The following is a 14,091-nucleotide window of genomic DNA, read 5'->3' as shown; positions in this document are numbered from 1 at the left end:
ACAATGAGAAACAGCTAACTTAACAGCCCCAAAGCAAGAATTTTTTATGAGTTCCTGAAAAGCCACTGAGTTCAAATCTGCACTTAATTTCTTTAAATTTTAAATACTGAAAATATATCCAAAATTTTAATTCAAAACATGTTTTAAATACAGTCATGACTTTTTCCTTAGAATTTTCACTGCAGTTTCTTGTATAGTAAACAATATGAAATACTTAAAAATGAACTTTGAAGACAAGGCCAATTTTAAATCTGAAAACATCAGTGGGAAAGTACTCTGCTGCACTATAAGAGATTCAGAAATTGGTCTTTCCCTGATCATGACAAACACGAACAATCTCCAGCTTCACAGATTCTTCTCATTTGACTGCAGAAAACAGCAAACATGACCAGTCCCCCAAATCAGCACAAAGTACAAGCTGCTGCCCTCCCGCAGGAGGGAGGCAGCATTTGACTCTTGTGAGTCCAACGTAGCTGCTGATAACAGAGCTGCCAACATGCTGGAAAATAAAACTCTACATGACCTTTCTCTCTTTCGAAATACTCTCTGAATCCGTACATGAGAGCCTGTAGCAGTTTGTAGCAGAAATATTTCAGATGGACAAAACCTGAAATATCTTGCAGCATACTACATGCATGCGTGTCTTTAACAGTGAATGAAGTGGGGTTACATTCACAATCTCTGCTTTGTGAGTGATGAAGAAAACTTTCTGATTTCTCAGGAGATAAAACTCATGCCTCAGCTCCACTGCAATAGCTGTTGTGTGTGAAGAAACATGGCTTGAATATTCCTGGTGCTAATAAGCTCTCAGTGAACCCACCATGGTGAGCATAGTGGCAGTGAAACACTTGAAGAGCTTTGCACAGCCACATTTGACATTCGGCACTGACACAGGCTAATGAGGCATACTGCACTCAGTCCAGTTCTACAGAGTCACTTACGTGCTCCTGCTCCATGCTTCCTGCTCAGAGATGTTTGATCGGACTCTGCCTGGAGCTGACTCAGGTAAGCAGGGCTTATTAGCTTGGGATTGTGCTGTGCAAGCCAGGCTAAATTGTTTTCAGGCTTGGGCTGGCCTTAAAATGTCAACAATGTCAAGGTCATCTGGTGTCATGTCTGAGTTAAAATATTATGCAGGGACCAGTACAGCTAGAAGTGGCACTGGTGAGTATCTGAAGGAGCAGGGGTCAGTCTCCCCTTCTCCCTGTACAAGCTGACCATAAATAACTCAATAAGCTACATTTCACCAATTCCTTCATCTTCTGCAGAAACTCTTGAATCCACCTGACTAAAAAAGAATTTTCAGGGAAGAGGAATAAAGAATTTGGTATCTGGGAATAATCCTATTTAGTCTGAGACTATTACAGCCATTACTGTATTCTTCCTCACAGCATTGGTGACATGATGGCAACAAGCTGGTATGCTCCCTATTTAGCAAGGGCCTCCCCCTTTAGCAAGGGGTTTGATGCACAGACAGCTGGTTTTGCATTTTTGCCCTAGTCCTATTGAAAACAAGAGTTTGGCACTAAAATGTTTTTAAGCTTCTGACCTTAAATCACATAGAAAGTCACAAAGGGAGCATATGGCATGCCTTAACACTGACCTACGTATTGTGCATCAGAGCGTGGCAGTCAATCTGTTAGTCAAGCCTAACAAAACGCCACTGCCATCAGTCATTTTATTGATTCCAGACACAAACTAGCTTATCTCTTTACATTATGAGGAAAAGTTTTAATAGCAGAAGTATACATTGATATACATTTACATATCAATTTGAATAATATATGTTGATAGTTGAATATGAATGACACATTTTAAAAATGCTAAGGACTTGAGTATCTTGCCTACTGTAGGCCTGAATCAAATTAAAATCACACAATTACTGAAAATTCTGAGATGGAAAGAACCTACGATGATCATCAATTCCAACTTTTGGGCCCACACAGGATCACCAAAAATTCAAACCCTATGCCTGACAGCAGTGTCCAAACACCCCCTGAACTCTGATACTTGGGGCCATGCCCACTGCTCTGGGCAGCCCGCTCCATGCCCACCATCCTCTGGTGCAGCACCCGTCCTTAACCCCCAGCTGTCCCTTCCCTGACACAGCTCCATGCTTTTCCCTCAGGCCCTGTCACTGTCAGGAGAGCAGAGCTCAGCGTTGCCCCTCTGCTCCCCTCGTGAGGGGCTGCAGCTGCCATGAGGCTTCCCCTCAGCTCCTCTGATCTGGGCAACCCAGGGGACCTCCACTACTCCTATTATGCCATGCTCTCCAGATTGTTGAACAACTTTTTAGCCCTCTTTTGGATCCTACTAACAGTTTTTTGTCCTTCTTACATTGTGGCAGCCAAACCCGCACCCAGAGATCCGAAGTCTTCCTTTGCCAGATGCAGAATTTGGCAGTTCCTCTTGTTAAAACTACATACTACATACGATTGTGGCACATACAGTTGCATATACATGCATAAACACAGAACATGCTAAACATGTGCACAATTTTAAATCAGTACATATGCGATTTGCTCAACAGAAGATTTAAAAATATTAATTTAAGTTACTCAAATATATTATACATAGCTTGAAATGTAAGAAAAACTAAGATCAGTCATTAGCTGAATAGGATTACGCCCATTCAAAGCAGTTAGAAGTAAATTCCTGCCAAATTTGAAAAATAAATTATTCAGAGGAGAACATTTTTCTTGAATTCATTGACTTCTTAGAATTAATTGAATTTCATAAAAATTAATCCTGCATTTGTGAATTTAAGCACAGCTGCTTTTGGCCCCCACTAACTCCACCCCCACTTCTGCTGCAAAATAATAATGAATGTTGAGGCAGTGACATTACTTTAAATGCCTGTCCTCAATCTTCACAAAACTCATGGTTCAGGAACATCACATCACACCAGAAAGACTGGATAATCTCAGAGTGAACAATCCAGTTCTCAAAAGAAGCAACTCTTTGCAGCTGCATTTAAAGAGCAAGAGCTCTCACGGACCCAGAGTTTTTAGTATGTCATTGTTGCCCCACTCGACATATTTTGGCAGAAGAGATCTTACCACCATGATTATTCATATTGCCAAAATTTTCTGGCACAAAAATTACAGAGACAGAAGGTAACACTGTTTTAAGGCTTTCAACAGCTGCTGTGTTGAACAATCATTTTTTGGTATTAATAAACAACTACACTGTACACTTAATGATGTTAAACTTTAAAAAAAAAAACTGCTTTAAGAAAAGCATCCAAGACATTTGAATGGCTTGAAGTGCAGAATCGTAGGGATTGGAAGGGACCTCCAGAGATCATCAAGACCAACCTCCCTGCCCAAGCAGATTCCCTACACCAGGTCACACAAGTAGGTGTTCAGGCGGGTCTTGAATATCTCCCGAGAAGGAGACTCCACAACCTCTGGGCAGCCTGTTCCAGTGCTCCGTCACCCTCACCATAAAGAAGCTCTTGTGCACATTTGTGCGGAACTTCCTATGCTTCAGTTTCTGGCCATTTCCCCTTGTCTTGTCTCCACACACTGCTGAAAAGGAGTCTGGCCTCGCACTCTGCCCCCTACACCTTGGAAAAATCTTGCAGTAGATTGTAGTGGATTCCTTGCATGAGCTTTAAAAGGACTACTAGAAGTTGCTTCTGCTATACAATGTATACAGTCTAAATTTCAGCAACTGGGATAAGACTGACAGTAAAGTTGGGCATGACTTGGAATGACCAAACACACAACAGCTGTATCGTAAATGAAAAATAACCTCCCTCTTTATGTATAGAACTGTGTATAATTTGTGTGAAATTCACAAAAGTACTTACAGCCTGAAGGAATCGGAAAGACAGGAGAACACTGCCAGTTCCTCCCCATGTGTGTGTGTCCTCATAATCTCCCTCCTCGAGCAAGTACTGATGGCCTTTGTAACGTTCTTTGTCATAGGCAACCCATCTAAAACAATCACACAACAAAAGAAAGAGAAATAACTAAAAGTCTTGATTAAAATGAGGCATTTTCACACCATTTTTGTAAGTTTGAAAAAATGCTTCCCCTTCCTTATTTCTTTCTTGCAAACATTTATTTTATTAAAATGCCCTTTTATGTATTTAGAACTGCTGTACAAATTTCGTTGGCAATAAAATTTGTCAGGCAGGGATAGCTTTTCACAGTACCATTTGGTTTACATTAATTCATCTGTTTAAGTTACCACAATATTAAAAATAAATATCACTGCACCAGGCAGAGGATGACTCTTAATAATTTGAGGCTTCCAAGACAGTTAATACATAGAGTATTTGAATAGATTATTTGTGTATTCACAATTAAGTTTTTTTTGAATGTAATGCTTGTGAGATTCGGATGACAGCCTGTGTATTAAATACATTTTATTATATCTTTACATTTACATTATGTTACATCTTTACACATATATTAACATTGAAACCCCTTAAGAAAAAAAATGAAGCTTCTGAAAACTATTTTATTGATAGAAGCAACTGTGGCAGAAGCAACCATCTTTTATGCTTCCAAACAGCCTTAAATTGTTGGGACTTAAGAGAGGCTAAAGTAAGAACGTGTGGTTCAGTAGCTTTCTAGAACAGCTGGAGCTGTCCATCTCTTGAGAGGTTCACCTAAGCATCTGGCCCTTTTCATGAGAGCGTGAGAGAGCGAGAGGAAGCGAGAAGAAAGGCAAAAGATAATCAATCCAAGACCTCAAAGGAGAAAATAAGGGTGAATTCTCAATTTTAAACAATATCCAGCAGGTGACAAAACCATAAACAGAATAAGACAGTTTATAGATTTCAGGGGCATTTAAATGTCAAAGTGAAGATAGACCAGAACCACACATCAATCTAAATTAAAGCTTTATGCATATGCTGTCACTAAGGAACTAAGTGACCCAGTTTGCTGGCAAGAAATGGTCAACACTGACTTCAAATACCTCTCAAACAGGTCTATCTTCCTGTATTTTCTTAAATAGATAAGATGTATTGAAAAGTAGTTTTACCCAAGGCTGGTAACTGATAAATGTAAATTTCTTTCTTCTCCAAACATTTTACCAGTGAAATAAATTCTAGTCATGTCTTAATTGGCATTTCTGAGCATTTAGTTATGCTAAATTTATTTGAAAGATTCACTTTTCCAAAAAACAAAACAAAACAAAAAACAAACAAACAAAAAAACACCTAATAACAAAAACCCACAAAAAACCACTTACATGCCACCAATGACACGTATTGATCCAATGGCCTGAAAATCCTCTTCATCATCAAACAGAGCCAGGACAGAATTAATATTTTCCGAAAACTCTTTGGACCACCCTCCAAAGTGTGTTTTCTCATATATTATTATCTAGAAAACATAATTTCAAACAACATCTTGAGTATACCCCATGTGATAGTTTGAAGTTTAAGCATGTGCGCTGCTACAGTATGTGGCAGACAGTTTCTTTCCTCTTTCAATAAGCTACCACTATTAAGAAAATTCAGCACTGTATTCCTGAAATTTTCTGATTCTTCTACACTCTGGAAGCTGAAGAGATCCTATGTGGATTTAGGTAGGCTTGTAAGACATTTGCAGGTATTTTCACAGAAGACTATTCATGCACACAATTCTATACAGGTAATTGCACTTTACAATTATATGATTGTGATTTATCCTTAATAATGTGCCTAGGCACTGCAAATCAACCTGCATTGAATCCTGTCTTGTCACGGCTAGATGTACTGAGCTAACAACTTAAAACTAGACAAGAGGTCTTTCTCTGCACTTCACTCTGCACTTGCACATTTCAGTGACTGCAGTTAACACACTGTCTGGTTTCCTCATCTGCCAAACCACACTAACCAGTTATCTATAGCATTAACATTTATTAATAATATTTAATACAAAAAATCATGCACATACTTGTAATTAAGTTACCTAAAGCATTAATATTTTTGTGGAGAAACAGACAAAGGAGAGGAAAAGGAGCAATTATTCTGGAATAGCTATCTGGTTCACAAGTCACAGAAGGTTTGTGGTCACACCCTTGTCTCTTGTATTGGATTCAGATAGAGGAAGGAAGCATCCTAACTTCCCTCCCATAATTTATTTTTGTAAACATGGTACATTAAGTGGGAAAATCCCAACCTCCTTTCATTATAGTGATGAATGTGTCATTCAGGCAAATTCATTTTACATTACAAAAGCTTTAAAATTTTTTATAGCAAATTCCTATTCTTCTAGTATGTAAAAAACAAACTACAACTACTTTTACATTTCACAGAAAATGAGTAAGAAAGCAGACTTGACAGTATTAGTGAATTTACCTTCAGCAGCATGTAAACTTTGAAGACTCAATCTAACATCACAAATTCAACAAAAATAGCTTAGATAGAAATTTTATTTTTCCAGGCTCACATTTTGTTGCATCTCCTAGTGCTTACCTTGACATTCATAGGCATTTGGACCTTTAATCCACCCTAAAAAAAAAAAAAAAGAAGATGGAAAATGGTACTTATACAAAATTTGAAGTTATGCTTTGACATACATTTTAGATTACTACAGGAGCACAAAGTCTTGGTAGTTATATTCACTATACTCACTGACAGCTGAACCAAACACTAGTTTAAATACTCTGGTAATTCATGAAGACCAGGGACACTATAAACCTGACCAAAAATTAAGCAGTGTATTGACTAGTCTGCAGGGGTTGAAGCAATTTTAAATATTAATTTGTTGTCTATTTGCACTTAAAAGCAATATTTACAACGTGTGTTTTTTAAGTAATTTGCACTGACCAATTTTTAAAATCAACTTATAAAGTAGTGTGGTATATATTTCAAGTTTCTTAAGCACAAACGATGAAATACAAACAATAAGCCTGAGAAGGCAGAAGATACAGGTTAAAACATTCACATCTGTCAAAAAGAGTAACTTCAGCAAATGTACTGTCGCTGTCAATGCTAATGAATGGTACTCTGCAGGGGAACAAGACACCTCCCTACCAAGCCATTATGTTGTATTCACTTGTGGCTTTTAAACTCTTTCTCTAGACTTGCATACAGTGAAATGATATGTTGTATCCTTCCACATTTTTTTCATAATTAGACCTTCATGCTCTCTAACAAAATTTAAATTAGCTGCCCATCCCGATATTTTTATGCAATGTGAGGTCTTGGGAAGACTACTGAACATTTGTCAACAGTAAATCTCTCAACTGCCTTCCAACCCCAAAAGACTCTAGCTGTACTATTAAAAAACAAACAAACAACTTAAGATCTTTTTAGTTACAGAGTTGGTGTTGGTTTCAGCGCAATTCCAAATCTTTCAGTTCTGCCCTATTTGATCTCCACTCCACAGCAGCACTTGCCCAGGAAGACACTCTAAGGACATATTCTACGCCACTGCAACACTGCTGACACACCACGACATGACAGGGGTGTTACATATGTAAGAATTAACCCTGAAAGGACGTCAATTAAAATCACTAAGGCAGCAACAGTAGCAAAAGACAAGCACACTATTTATTAGAGAGTTGTGAAGTCCTCACCATTTTTAAGGGACGCACAGATCTTACATCTGCTGAAGGAATTTCAGATGGTTCACTGCATTCTTCCAAAATCTTCATCTCTCCCTTGTAATTTAAATCTGAATAAGCAAGCCATCTGTAACAATCGTGATGAAGGACTTATTAATCTAATCAGATACATTACAAATACAATGATCTTGTTAAAATTATTTTTCTTTTTGTACCTATTAGAGGTAAACTATGTATTGTAGAAAACTGTCAGCGCATCAAATACCAGGTATAGTTAAATACGCTTACACTATCAGTACTCAGGAGATCTCAGATACTTTTACTGAGTCTAAGCTAATCAAATTAAAGAAGAGAAAATGTTCACTTGCATTAAGAAGCCAATTTGTTATACTACAACTATACAAAATCAGTGTCAGTATTAGGATTGTTTAGTCTGGAGGAGGCTCAGGGGAGACATTTTTCTTTCTCCAACTACCTGAAAGAAGGTTGTGGTGAGATGGGGTCAGCCTCTTTTCCCATGTACGTAGCAACAGGGTGAGAGGGAGTGGCCTCAAGCAGCATCATGGGAGGTTCAGGTTGGATATTAGGAAAGAGTGGTCAGGTGCTGGAATGGGCTGCCCAGGGAGATGGTTCAGTCACTGTTGCCAAAGGTGTTCAAGAAACATTTAGATGTAGTACTAAGGAACATGATTTAGTGGGGAAATATTGGTGTTAGGTGGATGGTTGGATTCAATGATCTTGGAGGTCTTTTCCAACCTTGGTGATTCTATGATCCTATGATGAGAAACTAGAAGGAAATTTTTCCTAAGATTGTTACCATAGGAATCAAAATGCTTCTAACATCAATCTCACTTAATTTTTTTCAGTGGAAGTTATTGAAATACTGTTATGGCTCTCCTTTTAAAAGCAAGCTATTGTAATTTTGACATGTAGATTAAAAATATTGAGACTCCTTCAGAGTACATGGAGCACAGAGACATTAGACACAGGGTTAGTAAACCAAATAAGGAATGGAAGAAGAAACACAGTGCTGTATGGACAATTATTTTCTTAAAACTACACACAGAGATTCAAATTCATAGTCAAAGTTCTGTCAAAACTAAAACGAGACTGTTTTTAATTCCTTCATCACCTCAACCTTCACAGATATATTGCAAGTTCATGCAAAGGAAAGTTTGGCTCGTGGAAAGGCAAACTCAGACTCTTGTAGTAGAACAGCTAATGTCATTCTGCAGAGAAGAGGCACAGAATTTCCAGACTTCAGGAAATGTGTAGTCTTGCCCATTTACCAAGAGCAGACTGTTCTGCTCAGTATAGGACAACTGAGGGGGCCTGTATCATATTGCATCACATCTTTGCAAGCAGTCTGTATATAGCTGTAGCTTGAGGAATATTTGTATGACATAATACTCACCTTTTGGTATCAGCCACGATGTTACAGTTACAACGGGGGGGGCAGCTAGCAAGACAGTATTTATTCTCAATGAACTAAAAGCTAATTATAAGCTTTTATATGAGCAGCTTCTTCTATTTATAAAGCCACTCAAGGGCTGAACTAAAAAGGACTTCTGCCAGCAACCAGAGGAAAACATCCTTTGAAAATTTGCTTCCACTGCTAGAAGACCACTTAGTAGTACAATGTTGAAGAGAAGAGCTGGATATGTATAGTTATGTTAACTGATTTAAAGCAAAAGCCTAAAGCACTTTTCCTATTACTGACTTTCATCTTGTGATATTCTACCTGCTGGCAAACTGTATTAAAAAAAGTTCAGTACTCACATTCCTGATTTGACATGTATATATGGGTTTTTTTCAACATCCAGTTCTTCTAAATTGGCAACTGCACTTTGTATGCAGATAGGAAGTCCCTCTGTACTGGCTCCCACGCTGAACTCAATCTCCGGAACACTGCAGTCCTACAGAAACAAATCAAATGCTAAGGGTTATCCGTGCTTGGAACATCTGCCCCATTAGAGGGAAGGGGAAAAAGCAAAAGTAAATCTTTCTTTTTTCCTATTTTCTCATCCTTTTAGCCAGGCTTTATATGATAAAAGATGTTTGTTTTGTTTTTTCTTTCTGAAGTGAAAATTGGGATTTTTAGAAAATCTGAAGGAACTATATTTTCAGCTCCCACTAAATAAACACACACTTATGCCTAAGCTAGTTTCCAAAAGCTCAGTTTCAATGCTGTTCAAGTAAAGGAACTGACAACATTTACTGACAGACAAACCATACAGATGATACTGTAGCTTTTTTTTAATTATTATTTTAAAGACAGTGATTACATATGACACATTTGGATACTTATGGTGATGTACCCATAACTAAAACTTTCTGGAAATGTCCACCACTTCATTCCTGTTCTTCAACATACACTCCTGGTGGTAATTAGGTCAGATGTTATGTATCTGACTATGGTTTCAAGATGCGCGAGTTCAAGTTTCAATCATGTTAAAAATCTATAGCATTTTAGACAAAGAACAGTAGTAGAAAGCATTTGTAAAGCAGATACTTCAGCAATGTTTCTGCAACTACAAAGCAACAGCCTGTGTTACCTTCTTGAAGGTTTTCTTCTGATGTTTGTCTATGCTGGAGAACAACTGAACACCTGATCTGCTCTAGAATTCGAAAGGCTTTTTAATTGAACCACACTAATTGCATAACATTTATATAAAATTCATTGTGAATACCTTTCTTTCTCAGCAATCAAACACATTATGAATCAGTTCAGATCTTCTATGAAGTCTTGATTCAGCAGTGCATAACAGAATAATCTTTCTGTTACAGTGAAAGGTGGCTCCTGTGCTTACAGAGCTTGCTAAACTGTAAGTGAAAACTCTCAGTGGTAACTTTACAGTACACTTCTCCCTCTGAACCATGGGTCTATTAGCATTATGCCAAAGATTTTGGACAGCATAAAAAGATCCAGCAAATCCTAAACGTAGCTGGATGAAGATTTCCCTTGAAGATGCACTGGAGAAAAAGCTGGAGAATAAGGATGCTGCCCCCTGCACATCTGAATTTTTTGGTTTCTGGATTTGCTCAAGAACAAGCCAAGGTCACATTGTGACAGCGATCCCACGCAGTCTGTGGTGTCTCCAATACCCAAAAGGCAAATCACCAAGTTTGCAGATTTGCAGACTGCAGAGAAAGTCAGCATCAGGGCACAAAAGTTGCAGCCCCTCATCTTGTCAAAATGCCTGCATGCTCTCCCTCTTCACGTGGGTTTTGAGTGGAACTTTCAAATGAGGAAGTTATATCCCAGCTACAAAAACATCTCCGCTTCGTCAAAGTTCTTGCAGGAAGTATTTAACTGACAGCAATAGATGTGCCACTTCTATTATGTGCATTTCTATTATTTTGTTTTCTCATAAGACCTGAAGTATCACTGTATTCTGCTTCGGCAACTTCTTGCAAATTATGCTTCCTCTGTATTGTTGCAAGCAACGAATACTATTTGTTGTCAGGAAAAACAAAAAACCACCCTGCAATACCAGCAGTTTTATATAGATGAGTAAAAGCAGAAAGACTAAGAAACAAAAACTTCCTAGTGCAATGCTACTTTATAAATAGTACTGAATGAATGTTATACCTCAAGTTCTAAGTATATCACAGGACAAGTTCAAAAAGCAATCTTTTCATATTGATATGAATCTTATTAAATCACAGGTAAGAAACATTTGAAATTTGCTTTCCCTAATAAAACCTGTCAGATGATATCGCTGAAACCTGTTGAATCCAACAGTAGAATTTGATAAGTCAAATCAGAAGTTGCACCTCTAAGAATTCCACAAATAATGATGCTGAACTCTTAGCTCTACAAGATTAAACAAGTAGCATAACAATGTATCTTTGCCTGTGGGCTCAGACAGACTAGGAGACAGTATGTTTGATTTTCATTTGGTACGAGGTAATTAATTTTTCTATTTGAAGTTTAGAAGAGCCAGTCTGTATTCTCTTTTCAAGTTTTCTTTCCTGATTGAAGCTAATGAGGCAGATTCCACCTCAACAGGTAAAGAATCTAGCAGTTCTACAAAGCCTAGGCAAAGCATGGATACTCATAATAAGATCTTTCCCATTTACCACAACCTCTCTCTTCAGCCAGGTTTTGACAGCCATAAATAAATTCTATTCATTGTGATAGTATTTTTGTATCTACTAGATTAAGTAGACGAAGTCCTTTCATAAAGTAGTAAACTGGAAGTCTTCATCAAAAGCAGTATCTACTTAAGTTAATAACACCTTCAAGCAAAAAGTACATTATATTTTCCAAACACGTGAAAAAAAAAAAAAATCACAAATACACATTTTGACTTAAATGTGAGATACATTAAGGTTACATAGATTAATCTGCAGGCTGATGAAAATGGTAGAATTTAGTCTTGTTGTATAAACAAACATTATGTATTTGCAGATGTACACCACGTAGTATGACATTAATTTCCAAAATTTAAGCATCTAAACTTTAGCTTGGTAAATATTTACCATAGCATGTTCAGATTTGCCTGAACATACTTAACAGGCATCATTACTTTCAGAGGCTTCTTTAACTTTTATAATAAAGCTATCATCATTCAAAACAAAATGAAAACGACACACATTATGACAGCACTCAGTCCAAACCCCTTTCATTTTTGAGGCGTCAAGATTTTAGAATAAGATACCTATATGCAAAACTACTAGCACAGTATTGCAGAATAGATCCCAAACTGGAAGGTTTCCTTTCTACTGCCCCCAGCCTGCCACCCACTCCACAAGCAGTCAAAACTTTTGCCTTATTCATTACCCTACTGACACATAAGGCAAAAACAAAAGAAAAAGCACTGCAAACAGATTAAGTCTCCTCTGGATAGCTGTCTTACATTATACACAACTAGTGAATGCTTAGGTAAGTCACAGCCTACGGGCACTCAACTTTGTCTTCCTTTACTCTGTAGTACTCTCCTCCTGCCTGCACAGTCACTGTGGAGTACTCACGCTTCCCTTATGGTCTTCTAGGAGCAGAGATGATGAGGAATCAGCAAAAACAACATTATCTTCTACAGTCTGCAAAGTGCTTACAGAGCACGGCGGACTACTTGAGCCAGTTTGTAGAATGCAGACACTTCCAAAACAGCAACATTCCTCTTAGGAGAAAAGGTTAAGTCTTCTTCTGAAGAGCTGTATGAAGTACTCTCATGACCATCGCATAAAATATTTCTTCGATGGCATTCTTGTAGCATGTCCAAGAGTTCCACTGTGAGGGATCCAGAGCCTTCAGCCACGTTCAGTGATCTTGGCTACTTACCCTTCTTTTGGATCTAGGTTTCAGCACTAACGGCACCAGCAGGGCTACGTACTTTTTAGCATTGTTAACCCTTCTCCTTGAAGCTGTATATTTTGGTGATTGAAATAATCAAAATAGCCTACTTAAATGACAGTAGCCTTTTATGTCAACACCAGGACAAAGCATAACTAAAGCCTAGCTTTTCAAGCTAAGAGTAAAGACAATGATGAGAGAAGAGTCTATTGAAAACCGGGCCTAATTAGCTCTGGTGCTCACAAAGTTGCTTTTTAATACAGTCTAGACAAGCATTTACTGTTAATGCACAGTTTGACCTTAGGATGTGCCAGCTTCTGTAGCATTCTTTTTCTCTTTTAATCCTTACTCTGTCAATTCTCCAGATTTTTTTTATCCATTCAAAATTCTTTCTTCCAGTTATCCTGCTTTGTATCTCTCTTGCTATTCCACATAATCACAAAACCAAGCTTCAGAATTCATCATGGCTAGAGGTAAAACAAAATATTAAAGCAATTAATGTCTACACCACCACCAATACTTCTGGGTTGCGGCATCTGACAATGTAGTCCCTGCTCAAATTAATATCTTCTTTTCTTCCAGCAAACCACGTAAGCAAAACATAGCCTTCATATAATATTGTGTTCATTTCCATTACAAAGAGCTTTGCTTAAGGTAAGTCCACAAGGAATCCATTCCCTACTTAACCATCTTGCAGATAGAGATTACAAACTGCTGTTAAAGATCTCTTGTCATCATGTATAACAGTGGTTTACTGGATGAGTCCAGAATGGAAACATGAATACCTCTTCTCACATTTTGGTTTTTGGGAAAGCAACCATTTGCACCCTCCTCAGGCTTTCAGAAACAGATTGAAAAGAGGTTGCACAAGATCAATGCATTTGCAGTAGACCCAGAAGAACTGATTTGGCTAAATGGATTGTACTGCAGGAGCTGCAACAAATTGGTATGTGCAGGTAGATTTCACTTGCCTATGCCCATGATTATTTGCCTTAGTGGAATCAAAACTCCTCATCACTTCAAACAGGGCTTTGTTTCATTAGTTGCATGTTACTTTGGGATCTTCATCCTCCCCTCCTGGCAAGTTGTTTCAGATTTAACACATATGGATTTACCTAACTCATATCCACAGTAAGTCAAGTCACACGCTAATCACCAAGTTAACAGAATCTTTGCTTTTTCTGGATGCTTGAAGCCAAATCAGAGCACAGAGTTACTGTTGTATTGTTTCTGAGCACAATAATCTCTGCCAGTTTAAAAAAAAAAAAAATTAAATTAAA

The 14,091-nt window shown here is 37.9% G+C and overlaps 1 protein-coding gene across 1 annotated transcript in view; it reads right to left on the bottom strand.

The window, feature by feature from the left end:
- The window catches only part of CRYBG3 (crystallin beta-gamma domain containing 3), a 37,183-nt gene extending 24,449 nt beyond the window's left edge, over positions 1-12,734 (bottom strand). The window contains exons 1-6 of the mRNA XM_019611953.1: positions 12,591-12,734; positions 9,292-9,428; positions 7,525-7,639; positions 6,419-6,454; positions 5,209-5,342; positions 3,815-3,941 (exon numbers count right to left, since the gene is read on the bottom strand). Coding sequence (XP_019467498.1) covers positions 3,815-3,941; positions 5,209-5,342; positions 6,419-6,454; positions 7,525-7,639; positions 9,292-9,428; positions 12,591-12,734 — 693 coding nt within the window. The remainder of the gene's footprint in view (positions 1-3,814; positions 3,942-5,208; positions 5,343-6,418; positions 6,455-7,524; positions 7,640-9,291; positions 9,429-12,590) is intronic.
- Positions 12,735-14,091: the final 1,357 nt, after the last annotated feature.

Source organism: Meleagris gallopavo, chromosome 1 (genome assembly GCF_000146605.3).
Source record: "Meleagris gallopavo isolate NT-WF06-2002-E0010 breed Aviagen turkey brand Nicholas breeding stock chromosome 1, Turkey_5.1, whole genome shotgun sequence".
In the NCBI taxonomy this organism is placed as follows: Eukaryota; Metazoa; Chordata; class Aves; order Galliformes; family Phasianidae; genus Meleagris; species Meleagris gallopavo.
The sequence above is the reverse complement of the archived record's forward strand: the minus strand, read 5'-3'. Positions and strand labels throughout refer to the sequence as shown.